This window comes from Podarcis erhardii (assembly GCF_964252035.2).
Source record: "Podarcis erhardii genome assembly, chromosome: 10".
In the NCBI taxonomy this organism is placed as follows: domain Eukaryota; kingdom Metazoa; phylum Chordata; class Lepidosauria; order Squamata; family Lacertidae; genus Podarcis; species Podarcis erhardii.
The window spans coordinates 12,301,587-12,319,935 of record NC_138500.1 but is presented as its reverse complement, the minus strand read 5'-3'; the positions used below and the strand labels follow the sequence as shown (position 1 = coordinate 12,319,935).

Sequence of the window (18,349 nt, the reverse complement as noted above, 5' to 3'; positions counted from 1 at the left end):
CAGGGAGCCATGGCACGACCCCGGTGACATCAGGGGAGAGCTTATAGTTGTATTTGCATCAACAGGCTCCCCCTACTGGTGGTTGACCCCTCGTCAGAATCACCCCTCTCCGAGTGGGTGGAGTAAAATTTGCTGTGGTCCAGTGCCTCAGCCAATACCTTCTTACATGCTGTAATCAATAAAGTTGTGGCCTTTTCTTGCCCATTAACCCAATATACTGTGTCCATGTGTCTTCATTCCCCCAAGCGGGGATCGGGTCCTCGAATCACAATACCTTTTTTTTTTTTTTTAAGGCATAAGGCAAAACAGTAATTTCAGTTCCTCTCCTCCAGATACAAGTACACCTGTATGAAAAGACGGTGGAGAATAAAGACGCCTCCATCCTCAAGGTGAGTAGCTCTTGCGGTGCTGCAGACACAGACTTGCTAGGCAGTGTTTTGCTGGGCCAGATGTGAAAGCCATGGGAAGATTGCTTTGGCAATGAATGTTTAAGGATAGTGGGATTGCAGGACTGAATTTGTACATTGCACTGTAACACTGACAGCCATTTCTCCAACTGTTTGACTTTACCCCCAAAGGCACACTTCTCCATGGTCTCTTGAGACAGACAGATGTCAACCAATACCAACTTGAATAAAAGATTGGGGAGGGGGGCAGGTAAGCCCCACCCTGCCTAATCATTCACATGATGTGATAAACACACACCATTTGAATGGCAATGGCCATTAACTTTAGGGGTGCCTGGGTCGTTCAAATATTATATTGGGGGCCTGAAGAGCTGGCTCCTATGTACACTTACGTGCATATTAATCAGTTGGTCCCTTACCTTTCTCGCCCTGATCTGGTGACAGTGATCCATGTGACGGTCACCTCCGGGCTTGATTATTGTAACTTACTCTACGCAGGGCTGCCCTTGAAGCTGACCCAGAAACTCCAGCGGGTGCAGAATGCCATGGCGAGGCTCCTTACGGGGTCCTTGCCACGAGATCACATTCATCCAGTGCTTTACCAACTGCACTGGCTCCCGGTGGAGTACAGGGTCAGGTTTAAGGTGCTTGTTTCAACCTTTAAAGCCCTACGCAGCCTAGGACCCACGTACCTACAGACTGCCTCTCCTGATATGCCCCACAGAGGACCTTAAGGTCCACAAATGACAACACTTTGGAGGTCCCAAGTCACAAGGTGGTTAGATTGGTCTCAGCTAGGGCCAGGGCCTTTTCAGTACTTGCCTCGACTTGGTGGAACGCTCTGTCACAGGAGACTAGGGCCCTGTGGGACTTGACATCTTTCCGCAGGGCCTGCAAGACAGAGCTGTTCCGCCTGGCCTTTGGTTTGGACTCAGTCTGACCCTTATGTTTTCCCTCCCCTTACGGTTTTGATCCATGGGCTACTTTTAAAATGAGGCTGCATTTTAAATTGCATTTTAACATATATTTTAAATTGGTTTTCTTTTCCCCTATTACGTTTTTATTGTAATTTTACTGGTGATAGCCACCCTGAGCCCGGCTCCAGCCGGGGAGGGTGGGGTATAAATAAAAAAATATTATTATTATTATTATTATTATTATTATTATTATTATTATTGCAAACTCATGTTTTGAATGCTACCTTTTTCTATTTGGCCAAAACATCATCATCCATGTGCAAGGAAGGTGTATCCTTTGGCTTTGCAAGTTACAGTAGTACAAAAAAACCCAAATCACACAATGCGGTCAGAGTATGCTTAGTGGGTACAGAATGCTGATAGTGGGAGCTGGGGGAGGAAAACAGGGGTGGTGGAGGTGGAATGGCGTATCCTGAAAGTGGGTGTGACTGGTTGGAGCATGCTGCAGCATTCTTGTTTTAGGTCTCCCTTGTCCTTTCCCTGTGACCCAGTTGGCATCTTTACTTGGGCAAGCTGTGAATTAGACTGACTGTGCCCAGCACTGAGCTTTCAGAGTGGCAGAAGGGGATCTGGTTGCTGCAGGAGATTGCAAGCTCTGTGTACAATCTTCTGCAGAAAGCGACGAGCCTGAAAATGCCAGGAGCGTACCATGCAAACTTCTGCTTCCCTTCCTCTCCAGAACGCTTGTTTTGCATAGCTTTGGCTTGTTCCTTCTCCAAGCACCTGTGGCTGATTTGAATTATGTAAAAACACACCATCTGGGCACATGTTCCTGCATGCCAGGGGTGTTTTAAATAATGCTGGGCATGAATTGGCCCACGTGGAGCATCTTCCAGGATTATGGAAGCTCAGGGTGGGTGTTGGCAAGCATTTCTGCAGGTGGAAACAACTTGTTTCCTGTGTCTGAGCTTGGCTTCCTTGAGATGGAGAGCAGGGATGGAGGGATAGTGGGTGGCAAGGATAAGGAAAGGGTTAAGCTCATCCCTCTCTGGAAATGCCACCCTCCCCTAACTTTACATTAAGGAGCCACCACAGGTGGGCCACATGTCCGTCATGCAATGTGAAATATACTTGGAGTCCTGTAGTGATTTCATGCTCTTTATTGCAGCTTGTAAAACAGTGATTGAATTGCTCCCCAAACCTTAGGCTTTTATATACAGTGATACCTCGGCTACTTAATTCGTTCCGGAGGTCCGTTCTTAACCTGAAACAGTTCTTAACCTGAAGCACCACTTTAACTAATAGGGCCTCCTGCTGCCGCCGCGCTGCCGGAGCCCGATTTCTGTTCTTATCCTGAAGCACTATTTCTGGGTTAGCACAGTGTGTAACCTGAAGCGTATGTAACCTGAAGCGTATGTAACCCGAGGTACCACTGTACATTATTTTCACAATGAGTCCTGTCTGATTGGCTGATTCTGCTTCCCTCCTGGAACCTGATTGGTCTTTTCCTGCAAGCCAATCAGCTGTTGCATTCTAGGATCCTACTTGCCTATTGTTCTAGGATCCAAGCTTAGTACATAACACAAAGTGTCCCTTTTAACCTAAATATTAGTAAAGTGCAAGAGGCTTTGTTTCAGATATTGCAGTACAATTTGTCTTCCACTTTTCCTTTGCCTTCCTCTGAAAAACAAAGAGAGGCACAAGGGTTTGAGGGTCAGGTTGGTATTCTGCAAACGAAGCCCTAAACTTGCCTGCAAAGTCTCATTCTGCAAGCACATTGGATGTATTGAGGTACAGCCTCTTTATCTGGCCCTTTGAAAAATAGGCGTGTAGTTCAAACTAGGGACTGAACTCCAAATGCAGAACCAAGTGCAGAGTGTGCTCACAAACCTGCAGCTGGTATGCAGGATGAGACCCTATCTGCCTGCAGACTGTCTCGCCAGAGTGGTACATGCTCTGGTTATCTCCCGCTTGGACTACTGCAATGCGCTCTACGTGGGGCTACCTTTGAAGGTGACCCGGAAACTACAACTAATCCAGAATGCGGCAGCTAGACTGGTGACTGGGAGCGGCCGCCGAGACCATATAACACCGGTCTTGAAAGACCTACATTGGCTCCCAGTACGTTTCCGAGCACAATTCAAAGTGTTGGTGCTGAGCTTTAAAGCCCTAAACGGCCTCGGTCCAGTATATCTGAAGGAGCGTCTCTTCCCCCATCATTCTGCCCGGACACTGAGGTCCAGCTCTGAGGGCCTTCTGGTGGTTCCCTCACTGCAAGAGGCCAAGTTACAGGGAACCAGGCAGAGGGCCTTCTCGGTTGTGGCACCCACCCTGTGGAACACCCTCCCTTCAGATTTCAAAGCGATAAACATCTACCTGACATTCAGAAGGCATCTGAAGGCAGCCCTGTTCAGGGAAGTTTTTAATATGTGACATTTTAGTGTATCTTTCATCTTTGTTGGAAGCCGCCCAGAGTGGCTAGGGAAACCCAGCCAGATGGGCGGGGTACAAATAAATTATTATTATTATTATTATTATTATTATTATTATTATTACTGCAGCTAGGAATCTCCTGTCTCCTGTCAACATATTCTGCATTTTCCTCTTCTTTCCTGCACCACTTAAAACTGGGTGCAAGCATCCAGTTGCTGTCTAGACAGAATGCAGAACTTGTCCTTGTAAGCCTCATTTGGATCTCTCTCTATGTTCATTGGCAATGTCATAGAACAAGCACGATCCCAAATGAGTGCATTCAAGGCAAAGGCACATCTTTGCTCCATGTTCTTGGCCAACCAGAATGGGCAATACTGTGTCATCTGGACTAATCTCCTGGAAGTACTTTATGTGGAAGCTTATCTTCAGTGTAGAAAGTTTGAGCAAAAAAAGTTTCTGCAAAAAAAAAGACCTGGAGACTTAGAGTCTTTGTTGGGGATAGTCAGATCTCTCAATTTTAGTTTCTCATTTTTCCAGACTTGAATTTGACTTGCCAATTTTTGCATTAGTTTCTGGGGTTTTCTTATTTTTAAGCCTTCATGGAAATTAATCTGCAACTTCAACTTTTTCATGCACATTTCTCTTAATATACACATTTTTCTACACCATTTTGCCCAATATGCACATTTTTGCAAGCCATTCCCCTTAATTCAATGAAATTTATGTTGTTTTCACTAATACCGGCTTCCTTTCACCTAACATGTGGAGTTCGCTGCACATTTTTTGGTTGTAAAACTGAATCGCAGAAATTGAAGACGCGTGAATTTGTTGGCAGATAGCTATGTTTTGGTCCATGTATTGTTTGAGGAAGTGCAGATTAGGCCAGCTTGCATTAAAATGTGAACCAAATCTCTCTCCTCCTGCAATCCTGTATCTCTTTCCAACGTACAAACTGACCATGGGAGATAGTTGGATGCATTGCTGGCTTGTAAAGCAACAGTTTCCCAAAAGTCTTCTTTCCCAGCCAGATGGAAAAGCCAGACTTCTAATCCAGGTCCAAGATGCATCCAAATGGCTAAATATCCTTACAGAGACAATGTGTGTGCAAAAACTAGTACCCATCAGCCATCAAAAGCTGTTGATGCTCCTTCAAGCAAGCATTTTCTGGCTATCACTGCCTTATTAAAAAGACCGGTCCCTCATTTTTCATGGCCATGACAATTTTCTTTAAACTAGGCCAATCTGTTAGGAATGCTTTTTTTGGGGGGGGGGTATGGAGTCGGCTTCAGAAATTGTCTCAATGCCTTTAGCCTCTCTTTCTCTCTCTCTGGTCCTATACTTCTAATTCAAACACTTTCACCTGTGCAGAAAGACCTGGATATTCAGGAGCTGAAGTCTACCCTCAAGGAATACACCTCGGTAATAGAGGTACAGTTGCCATAATTTGTTTGGGAACTGGAGGTAGAAGAGGGGTGCTTTGGGGGGGGGGGTTGTTTGCAGATTTTGTCTTGAGAGAGCTTTGTGTTTTTCTATAGACCCTGCGGGTGGAGAAGAACAAACTGGTGAACAACATCCAGCAAATGCAGCAGGAGTTGATCTCGTGAGTATTTTTGCATTCCAAGGGGGCAAGATTCAGCGTTCTTATAATGAGAGACGCTCTTGGAGCCTCGCAGATTTAATTCTTTGACTATCCTTCTGCTAGGAATGGCTTCAACTTCCCCTTGATATACAAATTCAACAGCAGCATCCTTGAAGGGACCAACTCTTTGCACTGCGAACTGGAGCTTGCCCAAGAGCAAGCGGAGGTGGGCGTTTTTAATTGTATTTTATTTTCTTCTCTCCCTTGGTTCCCCAGAGGCAGTTCCTCTAATGTACAACTGGTCAAACGCAATCGACAGGTCAACCGCTGGTTGATATACCGTATTTTTCGCTCTATAAGACGCACTTTCTCCCTCCTAAGAAGTAAGGGGAAATGTGTGTGCGTCTTATGGAATGAATGCAGGCTGCGCAGCTATCGCTGAAGCCAGAAGAGCAAGAGGGATCGGTGCGCAGTGATCCCTTTTGCTCTTCTGGCTTCTGGGATAGCCACGCAAAGCCTCTTGAGCGCAGCCGGAGCACTCCTGCCTCTTCGCTCGAGGCTTTGCATTGCTTTCTTGTTTCTTGCCTTCCTTCCTCCTCTAAAAACTAGGTGCGTCTTATGGTCAGGTGCGTCTTATAGAGCGAAAAATACAGTAAGTCAATCGCAGGCTCATTTTCCTCCACTGGGGAAAAGGGGCATCTGGCCCTGCCCCCTCGCTCCTTCCTGTATCCTGTATTTCAAGAACAGAAGACGGAGTTACTGCTGGTGGGACTACTTCTTTTTCAGTCAATGGCATGTGACCCCCCCCCCCAAAAAAAAATTGACAGAAGAATTTGCAGTCTCCCCCCAAAAATGGTAAACAACTGTGGCTTGCCCCCCCAAAAAAGCTCAACAGTTTAGGTTCCCCCCTCCCCCCAAAATGGGTAGATTGCTGCTAGTTTTTTTAATCCGGGAGTAGATTGCAGTCTCTTGGGGGTTGGACATCCCTGATGTGACTAGGAAGTGAGGAAAAGACCACTACCTTGCTGTGTTCCAGACTGTCACACTTTTGCACAGATCTCTGGCACATTTCTGTGCCTTTGAACAACGAGTGCACCTTTCTAAATAAGCATGTAGTTGCACATGCAGCTAATACAACTACATCCAGCTCCCCTGCTCCCTCTCCCTTCACTGTCCCCCCCCCCGGGTGCTGGGTTTTAGTTTGGAACCTTCTCGGGGCAGGGACCTGACTTCACATACTCTGCAAAGTGCTAGGGACACTGGTGGTGCGGTGACATCCAGCCAAACAGATGCCCCTTTCCAGAACAACTTGGAAGCAAAGTTTTATGCCAAGGGTAGCCTCTGGCCAGTGTTAAGACTTTGGCAGATGGTTGAGCTTGTATCATATGGCTGTTGGGATACTGCCAGGGAGACGGGGGCATCAGGCAGGCCCCCAGCTGGCTCCAGCCACCGGCTGCCAGCCGGACGATCACCGGTCTCCCTTGGAACAGCATCAATCAGTGACACGAGCCTCAGATACATTTAGAGACCGGTGAACGCTCTGTCAGCAGAGTGAATAAATCTTCTCATAGCAGAGGAGGCAGACAGAGCTATTTGTAAGCAGTATATTACAGCATTTTATTCAGCAGCAGGAACAAAGGAAAAAACATGTCTACTTCCCTTCGTCTCCAGCAAAACAGCAGAAATGCAAAAGCTATATACAAACGGAAGTTCCCAGCAGTTCTGTGCTGGAAGTAAGCAGGCATGTGATACACAACAGTCATGCCTGTGCCTTTTTATGGTGGAAGGAGAAGAGTTTGGATTTGATATCCCGCCTTTCACTCCCTTTTAAGGAGTCTCAAAGCGGCTAACATTCTCCTTTCCCTTCCTCCCCCACAACAAACACTCTGTGAGGTGAGTGGGGCTGAGAGACTTCAGAGAAGTGTGACTGGCCCAAGGTCACCCAGCAGCTGCATGTGGAGGAGCGGAGACGCGAACACAGTTCCCCAGATTGCGAGACTACCGCTCTTAACCACTACACCACAGAACTATATCCTAACAATGGCCCCTTTCTGATTGCTTTTCTATGCAGGTCTCTGGAATCGAATGGACTGCACTGGATGAATCGCTGGACGGGGAGGTTTTGCTGCTCCTGCAAGGGCCGGAGAGAGTGGGAGAAAAATTCAAGGCCACCGTTCAGAAACTGGTATGGAAAAAGACTGTGGGTGGAATAGCAAATGGAAGACTGCAAAACCGTTCCAAAGCTTTTGCTCATCTCAGAACCTGAGCAAGATGCTTCTTCTCATTCTCCTGAAAATCCTTTTCTTCTTATGCCGATTCATAGCTATCCCCAGTATGGTAGTGCTGAAAGAAGTATTTAGAGTGGTGCAGGCAATCTAGATTCTTCACCACATATGTTTGCTTATAGGCTTTTGATAGGCAGGGAAATAATAGCTGCTGATATGTATGCTTATCTGTTTAGCACAGCGTTTCTCAACCTGTGGGTCCCCAGATGTTGTTGGACTACAACTCCCATCATTCCTAGCCAGCATGACCAGCGGCCAGGGAAGATGGAAGTTGTAGTCCAACAACATCTGGGGGCCCACAGGTTGAGAAACACTGGTTTAGAGGCTTAGGACTTTGAAACATTCCTATTCCTTCACAGGCACTGCATATAACTCTTTTAGAGAAGCAAATAGCTTCTGGTTGCTAAGGTTCCACATCAAAAGAGCTGCGCAGGTGAAATATACTCGGAGTCAAGAGTGGATTTCATGCACTTTATTCAGCTCATAGTGGTGAGGAGGAATGGAAGTTCCCCCAGAATGTCTGCTTTATATACATTATTTACACAATGGGCCCCACGTGATTGGCTAATTCCGGGATTCTCCTGTAGGCCAATCAGGTTGCGGAGTCACTTCCACCTGGAGCTGGATTGGGTGGCTCCTGTGGACCAATCAGACTGCTGCATTCTGGATCCTATTGTTCTAGGACCAATCAGACTGCTGCATTTTGGATCCTATTCAACTCAGTACATAACAGCGTGTTACCGTTTAGATATGAAAGTTCATGGGACACGACCTTTTTCTTTACAGAAGCAAGAACTTTCTCGAGTGGAGGAAATAGCCGTGCTGCTGGCAGAGGGCTTTGAGGCCAATATGCAAGAAGCCCATAAGAAGAAGCTCATGGTAAATGTTACTGAACGGCTAGAAAGGGTGCTTTAGGACACCTCCCCACTGTCTGAATTACAAGGGCTTGGGCGGAGCTTGCAGGGATGTGTACTGGCACAAAAATATCCCTCTTTGGGGTTTTGTAACTTCTTTCACAAAGCAGTCCTTCACATTTTTAACATTCACACTCAGTTCGTTTGTATTCTTGATCTTGATTTGTGTTTCCAGAAAGGGGCCTACTGTTCCGAATTCAACTGGGACCCTGTTGCACACCCCCCCCCCAGGGTGCTTGGCAGAAGGTGTGAATTTCTCTCCCCCACCTGACCATTTCAGGTTATGGCTGGGGTTTTTTGGAGGGGTGTGGTGATCACCAGGGGCGCCGACTTATAAAAAATATTGGGGGGGCCCATACCGGGGTCCTGCCCCGGGAAGTTTTCTAAGAGCCGCTCCCGGCCTGTTGCTGCTGCTGCCGCCCGCCTCGTGGCCCCCTCGCCAGCTGAGGGAGGGAGAGAGACTGAGAAGGAGAGAGATGCGTGGTGGGCAAGGCAAGTGCCCGCCGCGCCGCGCCGCGCCTCCCACCGCCCCTCGTGCCGGCCGCCCCCTCCCCTCCCTTCCCCGCGCGCGCTCGCTCGCTCGCTCGCCCTCCTCACCCCAGCTCTTGGCCGTTCGCCCCAGGAACTCGCCGCTGTTGGGGTTGTAGATGAACCTCTGCCACTCGCCCATAGACTGGCTGAAGGGCTTCTTCTCCTCCTTGGCCAGAGAGAGAGAGAGAGAGAGAGAGAGAGAGAGAGAGAGGCTGGAAAGAGAGAGGGAGCTCAGCGGTTCGCGGGCGGCGGTTTTTCCCCTGCCGAAACAACAGCGGCTCCTCAGAACCGCTAAGTAACTCTCCCTCAGGCACCCGGCGGGAGAGCAGAAGAGAGGAAAAGGAAAGAGGGGCTGGGCCAGTCGCACGCACCGAGCAAAACTACTCGCGCTGCCTCTTTTACTACCGTAATAATTATTTGTTTTAACTCATTACTGAATGTATTTTAAAAGGTAACTATCATCAAACAAGGAAAATAAAAAATACCAACATAATTTTGTGATTTTACAAAGCATAATATAACTAATAATTTTCTTAAATTATTGGGGGGGCAGAGCGAATTTTTGAGGGGGCTCGGGCCCCCTCAGGCCCCATGGAGTCGGCGCCTATGGTGATCACACAGGGTCCCCAGACGTTTGACGGTCTATTGACCCTGTGCCACCACTGTGATTGCTTTCTTCGCTGCCACCAACCGGTTTCCCTCGGGTACACACGGAGCCCAGACAGTTGTTAACATTAACAAATAATCAAGCTTATTTTTAGAAGCACGAACAAGTTTATGGTTTCAGTTAATTTTTCTTGTAAGTTTCTTAAACTTAGTTTCTTTACTGTCTTATTCGTTCCTAACAACTTCAAACTGATTATCCCAACTATCTATCTGACTCCACCTAACAGTTCCTCTCACTTTCTCACAACCCAACTCGACCAACCCACTATCCTCCCTCTTCCTTCTCCAACTCCCAACTCTCAACTAACTTCCACACAACTCCGACTCTAACTCTAACTCCTCCTATCAGTTTCTCTCTGGCCAATCACATCACACTCATTTAACCCTTTCCTTGAATGAAGAGTCTTGGCACTTCCGACAGTGGCAGACTTGGGTACAGTCATACCTCATGTTATGTTTGCTTCAAGTTGCGCATTTTCAGGTTGTGTCCCGTGGCGACCCAGAAGTAAGGGTTACTTCTGGATTTCACTGCTTGTGCATGTGCAGATGTGCAAAATGATGTCATGTGCATGGGCAGAAGTGGCGAATAGCAACCCATGCGTGCGCAGACGCAGGTTGTGTTCTTTTCAGGTTGAGAACGGGCCTCCGGAACGGATCCCGTTTGCAACCAGAGGTACCACTGTACTGTGGCACTCATGCAAGGCCAAAAAATTACCTCCCCCCCCCTTCTGCTGCTATCCCGAAGCTGATAAGTGAGGCGCTGGGTTTGGGGAAGGAGGCATGAGTCTCTGACAGGGTGCTAGAGCCCTCCCACCTTCACCCCAAAGCTGGGAAAGCTCTAAGAAGGCTTTGGGAAGGAGGAGGGAGGACTCTAGGACCCTGCCAGAGCTGAAGTGGGATGTGCCCTGATTGGCTGTGTAGTTCTGAGAGAATTTTTCTTCTGTACGTTTGGTTGAATGCTTCCCTGCTATGTATGGGTCCTCAAGTAAGAAAGACCATACCTCTATTCCTTTCTCCTCAAATTATGTGCCATTTTTCATCCACTTGAGCATTGGAAAGTCCTAACAAGATTTTGTCCTCTCTCTGGACTCTGCATTATTGAAATATACTCTGAGTCGAGAGTGGATTTCATGCTCTTTATTCAGCTCATAGGGGTGAGGAGGAATGGAATTTTCCTCAGAATGTCTGCTTTATATACAGGGGTACCTCGGGATGCGAACGGGATCCGTTCCGGAGCCCCGTTCGCATCCTGAATGCAACGTAAGCCGCAATGGCGCGTCTGCACGTGCGCGGGTCATGTTTTGCCACTTCCACGCATGCACGTGACATCATTTTGAGCATCTGCTCGAGCGGCGAAACCTGGAAGTAACGTGTTCTGTTACTTCTGGGTTGCCGTGGAGCGCAACTCAAATGCGCTCAACCCGAAGCACATGCAACCCGAGGTATGACTATACCTTATTTACAAAATGGGCCCCACGTGATTGGCTAATTCTGGGATTCTCCTGTAGGCCAATCAGGTAGCGGATTCACTTCCACCTAGAGCTGGATTGGGTGGCTCCTGTGGACCAATCGGACTGCTGCATTCTGGATCCTATTGTTCTAGGACCAATCAGACTGCTGCATTCTGAATCCTATTGTTCTAGGACCAATCAGACTGTTGCATTTTGGATCCTATTCAACTCAGTACATAACAATTATTTAAGTGGCTTCGCTAACAGGATGCAAGCCAGCCTCTTCTTAAGGACCTTTGCAGCAATGCTGTACTTTTTAGGGGGGGTGAGAGGTGACTTCATTTCCCCATCCCCCAACATAGGGACCGCAGTCTGTCTCTCCCCACCCACCATTCCAGCAAAATAATTCCCAGTGAGCAAGTACAAAAGAGAAAGCAGAACAAAGGCATTACTTTGCAGTTATTACTACATTCAGGTTAATTTTCGTTTCTATTTATTTGATCCAAATTTAAATGGGAATGGGCCTTTTTCAGGTTAAACCAGCACACATTCATAGCTAATAGCTTGCTAAGTATTTCTTCTGAACGCTCTGTATTGGGTTCTTTTTCTTGTTAAAATGTCAATACAGGAGCTCAAGCAAGATCTGGTGAAGAAAAGAACTCTCTGGCTTCAGAGACTTGATCTCTTGGAAGCTCAGAAGGACTCGTTGGACAAGGAGCTTATAAAGATGGCGGGAAACCTGAGGAGGATGAGAACTGAACAGCTGCACTTGAAGAAAGCACTTTCATCCAGGTTATTTCCCCCCTTCCTTCTCCTTCTTTTAGTTTTTAGTATGTGCGTGTTGGGGATGGGGCAGAAATTTGATTCAGATTGCAACTTTCACTTCCTGAAGCAACAGGCAAAGCGAAACACACAGACGTCCTTCGAGATTTGCTATGCAGTTCTTAAACCAAAATATACGTACATCAGGGGAAAGTCGTGTGTGCCAGCAAAAAGAACATAGAAGAGTGCATTATACTGGGGAAAATTGTTTGCAAGAGGAGGTGCATATAAGGCAAAAATGCATAGGAAAGTGTGTGCGTTAGAAGAAGCAGAATGCTGAAAAACTTGCACATGAGTGTTTCTGGCTTTTAATTGCAAGGCTGCAAAAATGTGGCAAACTAAACTTACTACTGGAAAATGAGAAACTGAGAGAAAACAGATTTGTTTTCAGTAGAGTGTGTGTGTGTGTGTTGCTGTGAGTCCCGGGGGGGGGGGTCAGTCTGAATGATACCCCTGGGTTCCTACCCAAACAGTAATCCTGTATTTGTCAGGTTAGGATCTGTAGAAGGAGGCTTGCTAAATAGGTCAATGTAATGACCATGGCAGCTCAGTTAAGTATCCAACACCTGCACCTTCAAGGAATGAGTTCGGTTGCCACCAGAGGCACCAGGTTGCCTCCATGATTGAAGCACGTTGCTCACATGTGACGACATGCATCACATGTGTGTGCCATCACATCCTCTGGAGGAGGATGAGTGCTCTGGCAGAGCCGGGAGCTAAAGCTGTGGTGCGCTGGGCCCCCTCAACATGGAGGGTTCATGGGCGATCGAAGTCCCGGCTGGGGACGTCAGGACCAGGGGCAAGATGGCGGGGTGGGAGCAGGAACAGGGGTCCAGAAGCCAAGAGTCAAGAAGCCGAGGGTGCGAGGGTCAGGAAGCAAGGAGTCAAGAAGTCAGGAGTCTGAGGATCAAGAAGCAGGGAGTCAAGAAGCCGAGGTTCAAGGATCAGGAAGCAAGAAGCCAAACGCAGCAAGGCAGGGAGCGTGTTGCTGTAGCAAAGAGCCGAAGGGAAATGCTGACCTTATATCCCTTCCCAGCTCTTGCCACCAGGTGTTGTGAGGCCGCGCCTTGCCTCTTCAGAACAAACTTAGGAAGGCCCCAGTCCTGCAAAGTCCTATTGGTCACAGGGCCTGGCTCCTGCACGCACACCTGACAGAGGGAGCTGGGCTCCCTTCAGACAAACATGGAGGGAGGCAAAGACATCTCACCCCCTAGATTGGTGCATCTGGTTGCCACAGAGTCACTTCACCTGGCTGGATGCCACATCATGGAGCAATGGGTCAGCATGTCTGGCTGTTAACCAGAAGGTTGGTGGTTGGAGCCCACCCAAGAATGGCTGTAGGCAGGGTTGCTGCATTGCTGGGGATTGGAATAGATGACTCTCAGGGCCCCTTCCTACTCTATGATCCTATTATGCTAGAATGGGGAACAATAGGCCAAGCAGGGCTGGGTAAGTGAGAGTTGTGTGAGAGAGAATTTCAGCTGAAGCTGGAGGAACAGAGACATGTCTTGCGTTGTGCTAGATTTAGGGCTCCCCGGAAACCTAATGGAGAAGCAAGATCTGTTGGGACGTTAATGCTTGATATATATTTTTTCTACTTTGGAAATTGCTTGAATTCTGAAACTCTTTGCTAATCTGGCATTTGTGCCTAAGGGATTCGACTCTGTTGAATGGGACAAATGAGTCCCAGTGTGTCATGGGTCCAGTTACTTCTAAGTGGTGACAGAGAAGTGATGCCTGATAGGAGAAAGGGAGCTAGAAGAACATGGATCTGCACAGGTGTAGGAGATGGGCAGGTGTACCCAACAATGCTTCTAGGTTTGGACTGGCCATATACCATCAAGCAGAATTTGAAGAGGAAGCAATTACATTTCTGAGCAGTGCTACTCTAAAATCCTCTGTGTGCCCTCAAGCCCCTCTTGTCTTATATCCCTTAGGCAGCATGAACTGGAGTTGGCCAGACGGCTGAAAGAGGACACTGTGTCAGAAGGAGGCATCTTGAGATCAGCACTGCAAGAGCTAACCCAACAACTTGAGGATGCCAGCAAGCGGGTAAGTGCAGCATGTTGTGCTGCTCTTGCTTTTAAGACTTTGCATACAGGAAAATGGAAGAAGGACAACTTTGGAGGACAAGAGCAGGGTATGGAAGACATTGTCTTGTTTGGAGCCTCAGAGAAGGAAGGCCTAAAACTAAGGCAGAGACAAAAGAGACAAATCCTATTGTTTGTTGTTTAGTCATTTAGTATTGTCCAACTCTTCGTGACCCCATGGACCAGAGCATGCCAGGCACTCCTGTCTTCCACTGCCTCCCGCAGTTTGGTCAAACTCATGCTGGTAGCTTCGAGAACACTATCCAACCATCTCGTCCTCTGTCGTCCCCTTCTCCTTGTGCCCTCCATCTTTCCCAACATCAGGGTCTTTTCCAGGGAGTCTTCTCTTCTCATGAGGTGGCCAAAGTATTGGAGCCTCAGCTTCAGGATCTGTCCTTCCAGTGAGCACTCAGGGCTGATTTCCTTCAGAATGGAGAGGTTTGCAGTCCATGGGACTCTCAAGAGTCTCCTCCAGCACCATAATTCAAAAGCATCAATTCTTCAGTGATCAGCCTTCTTGATCATCCAGCTCTCACTTCCACACATCACTACTGGGAAAACCACAGTAATAATAATAATAATAATTTATTATTTATACCCCGCCCATCTGGCTGGGCCTCCCCAGCCACTCTGGGCGGCTTCCATAGAAACCAAAAATACAGTAAAATCACACGTTAAAAACTTCCCTGAACAGGGCTGCCTTAAGATGTCTTCTGAATGTCAGGTAGTTGTTTATCGCTTTGACATCTGCTGGAAGGGCGTTCCACAGGGCAGGCGCCACTACCGAGAAGGCCCTCTGCCTGGTTCCCTGTAGCTTTGCTTCTCGCAATGAGGGAACCGCCAGAAGGCCCTCGGCGCTGGACCTCAGCGTCCGGGCAGAACGATGGGGGTGGAGACGCTCCTTCAGGTATACTGGGCCGAGGCCGTTTAGGGCTTTAAAGGTCAGCACCTTTAAATAGCTTAAATAGCTTAAATAGCTTTTACTGTACAGACAAATCCTATTACATAGTGGCAATTGGATTTCCATATCCTGCTTGGTATGTGTGTGCGATGATTCAGTATCCCCTGTTTTGAGGTACTTGTTGTGGTGTTGGTGGGGCTAGAGCTACTTCCTCCTTCTCCTTTTTCTTTAAAGGCAGCTGACTCTAGTGTCCCCTGAGTGCCTCTGGCAGCATAGGAAGCTGCCTTATACGGAGTCAGGCCAATGGTCTATCTAGCTCACTATTGACTCCACTGTCTGGCATGGTCTTGCCCGAGGTTCCAGGTAGGAGTCTTATTCCCCATCCCTACCAGGATTAGACCTGGCACCTTCTGCATGCAAAGCAGATGGTCTACAACTGAGCTATGACCCTATTCTTAAAGGCAGCAGAAGCCAGAGTTCTGCTCCTTGTGCTGAGTTTAAACTTTAAAAGGTAAAAACTTAAAGGTAAAGGATTTCCGTACACCCATGTACAGCCCATGTATTCAGCGCCTGCATGGGCTGTGTCTCGAAAGTGTTATGTACTGAAGTTCTCACCCTGGGCCAGCAGGGGGATACTGTAGATAGTTATGCAAATGAAGGATCGAAAGTGACGTCCAGTGATTGGATAGTTTTAGAAAGTTGTTACAGTAACGTGGTACTGGAGCTCTATATAAGCAGGCTGACTGAGCCCTTCAGCTCAGTTCTGTTCTGGCCTCTGAATAAAGAAGAGCTGTTTGAAGAATCGCTGTGTCGTCTGATATGTTCACCCACAACTTAACAGAAAGCACCTTCTCCGACCTTCCGATCATAGGAACGTAGGAACAGCAACACAACATTCCTGAGGAATAGGTCCTGGTGCAGTGGACTCACATTTGCTATTGTGAGCACCTCAAAAGCAGCAGAGTAACGGAAGCAAAGCTGTTGCATGCCTAATTTATTTTTCTAATTAAACAAATAAAAGAACATAACAAACATGTACGAGAGATGCAGCTCTCTCATACTGCCATCTTGATGCTAGATAGATCAAAGAAAATCCACAGTACTATGGATGGAAGTCTGGAAGAGTAGTTTTCATCCCCTCCTTTCTCTCAGACAGAAAGTAAAACAAACATGATCTGGTGATCCTTGCAATGGGAGGGATGAAAATACTGACAAAGGACCCCTGGACGGTTAAGTCCACTCAAAGACGACTATGGGGTTGCAGCGCTCATCTAGCTTTCAGGCCAAGGGAGTCAGCATTTGTCCACAGACAGCTTTTCGGGTCATGTGGCCAGCAGGACTAAACCGCTTCTGGTGCAACGGAACACCGTGACGGAAACCAGAGCGCACAGAAACACTATTTACCTTCCCACTGCAATGGTACCTATTTATCTACTTGCACTGGCATACTTTTGAACTGCTAGGTTGGCAGGAGCAAGGACAGAGCAACAGGAGCTCACTCTGTCACGGGGATTCGAACCACGAACCTTCTGATCGGCAAGCCCAAGAGGCTCAGTGGTATAGACCACAGCACCACCCATGACCCTCAAACTTTAAAAATAAAAAAGAGGAAAAGGGAAACCCATCCAACACAAAGTTGGGCAAGTCCCCTCCCTCTAAAATGGAATAAATTGCTGCACACTCCCTAATAGGGGCCACCTTTTGCTCCATTTTGCTGTTGACCTGAAATCCCCATCCCACTTCCAAAATTGCATGAACCCTGAAATGGGGCAAAAAGAGTCCAGCCCTATCAAGAGGGGAAGGGACATATGGGATAGCTCAATCAGTAGAGCATTAGACTGTTAATTTCAGGGTCGTGGGTTTGAGCCCCCATGTTGGGAAACCAAACCCTCTGCAAATCTCCAAGCTTTTAGGCAGCAAATCTCTCTCCCAGCCCTACCTGCAAGTGCCAGGATTTCAACCAAGGAATTTTCTGCAGGCAAGGTGGTGTACTTCTATCACTGAACTACAGTCCTTCCCTAGGGATGCAGGTGGCGCTGTGGGTTAAACCACAGAGCCTAGGACTTGCCGATCAGAAGGTCAGCGGTTCGAATCCCTGCGACGGGGTGAGCTCCTGTTGCTCGGTCCCTGCTCCTGCCAACCTAGCAGTTCAAAAGCACATCAAAGTTCAAGTAGATAAATAGGTACCGCTCCGGCGGGTAGGAAGGTAAATGGCATTTCTGTGTGCTGCTCTGGTTTCGCCAGAAGCAGCTTAGTCATGCTGGCCACATGACCCGGAAGCTGTATGCTGGCTCCCTCGGCCAATAAAACGAAATGAGCGCCGCAACCCCAGAGTCGGTCATGACTGGACCTAATGGTCAGGGGACCTTTACCTTTTACAGTCCTTCCAATGAATCTGAATCCCATTGAAGATTACCAATGTCTTGCCAAGTTTGGGCCCAGGGGTGAGGAGGGGGTGTTAATAATCATCATAATAATAATAATAATAATAATAATAAATTTATTATTTATACCCCGCCCATCTGGCTGAGTTTCCCCAGTCACTCTGGGCGGCTCCCAATCAAGTGTTAAAAACAATACAGCATTAAATATCAAAAACTTCCCTCTGGGCAGCTTTCAACAAAATATTAAAATACAATAGTCTATTAAACATTATAAGCTTCCCTAAACAGGGTTGCCTTCAGATATCTTTTAAAAATAGGATAGCTGCTTATTTCCTTGACATCTGGTGGGAGGGCGTTCCACAGGGCAGGCACCACTACCGAGAAGGCCCTCTGTCTGGTTCCCTGTAAGCTCACTTCTCGCAATGAGGGAACTGCCAGAAGGCTCTTGGCACTGGATCTCAGTGTCCGGGCTGAACAATGGGAGTGGAGATGCTCCTTCAGGTATACAGGACCAAGGCCGTTTAGGGCTTTAAAGCTCAGCCCCATGCGTCGCACATCACAACTCCAGTGCACATACATGTGAACTTGGAGAGCATGGGTAGGATACAACCTGGTATTCTTCTCCCTGCTTCACACAGAATGCAGCTGCTGAGATCGTTTTGATCTGTTGATAACGGTAACGCTTCAACATGCAGTGTTGGGGAAGAGGTCTCTTGGTGATGGAATAAGAACAAGGGTTTTATCTTCATCTATGAAGTGCTAGAGGGCCTGACCTTTGCGGTTGCTGGCAAGGTAGCCTTTGTAGAGTGCATCCTGTGTGTTTGGGGAAAAGCAGAACCTGGGCGTTCGCTGGAACTTGCAAAATTCTGAATGCAGAGGAAGTCTAAGCTGAGAGGAAGGGTTGGTGGCTTTTAAGCGCCTTATGCAGGAAAGAAGCGACTTGACACATACATCTGCTCAGAGAAAACC

At 47.6% G+C, this 18,349-nt stretch overlaps 1 protein-coding gene across 1 annotated transcript in view; it reads left to right on the top strand.

Annotated features, from left to right (window-relative positions):
* IRAG2 (inositol 1,4,5-triphosphate receptor associated 2) overlaps positions 1-18,349 on the top strand; it is a gene marked incomplete at its 5' end in the record, with an annotated part of 63,008 nt that overhangs the window by 14,128 nt on the left and 30,531 nt on the right. Inside the window, 8 exons of the mRNA XM_081879441.1 lie at positions 333-389; positions 5,126-5,185; positions 5,293-5,357; positions 5,460-5,562; positions 7,408-7,521; positions 8,408-8,500; positions 11,812-11,975; positions 13,943-14,057. Of these exons, the coding sequence (XP_081735567.1) occupies positions 333-389; positions 5,126-5,185; positions 5,293-5,357; positions 5,460-5,562; positions 7,408-7,521; positions 8,408-8,500; positions 11,812-11,975; positions 13,943-14,057 (771 nt within the window). The remainder of the gene's footprint in view (positions 1-332; positions 390-5,125; positions 5,186-5,292; positions 5,358-5,459; positions 5,563-7,407; positions 7,522-8,407; positions 8,501-11,811; positions 11,976-13,942; positions 14,058-18,349) is intronic.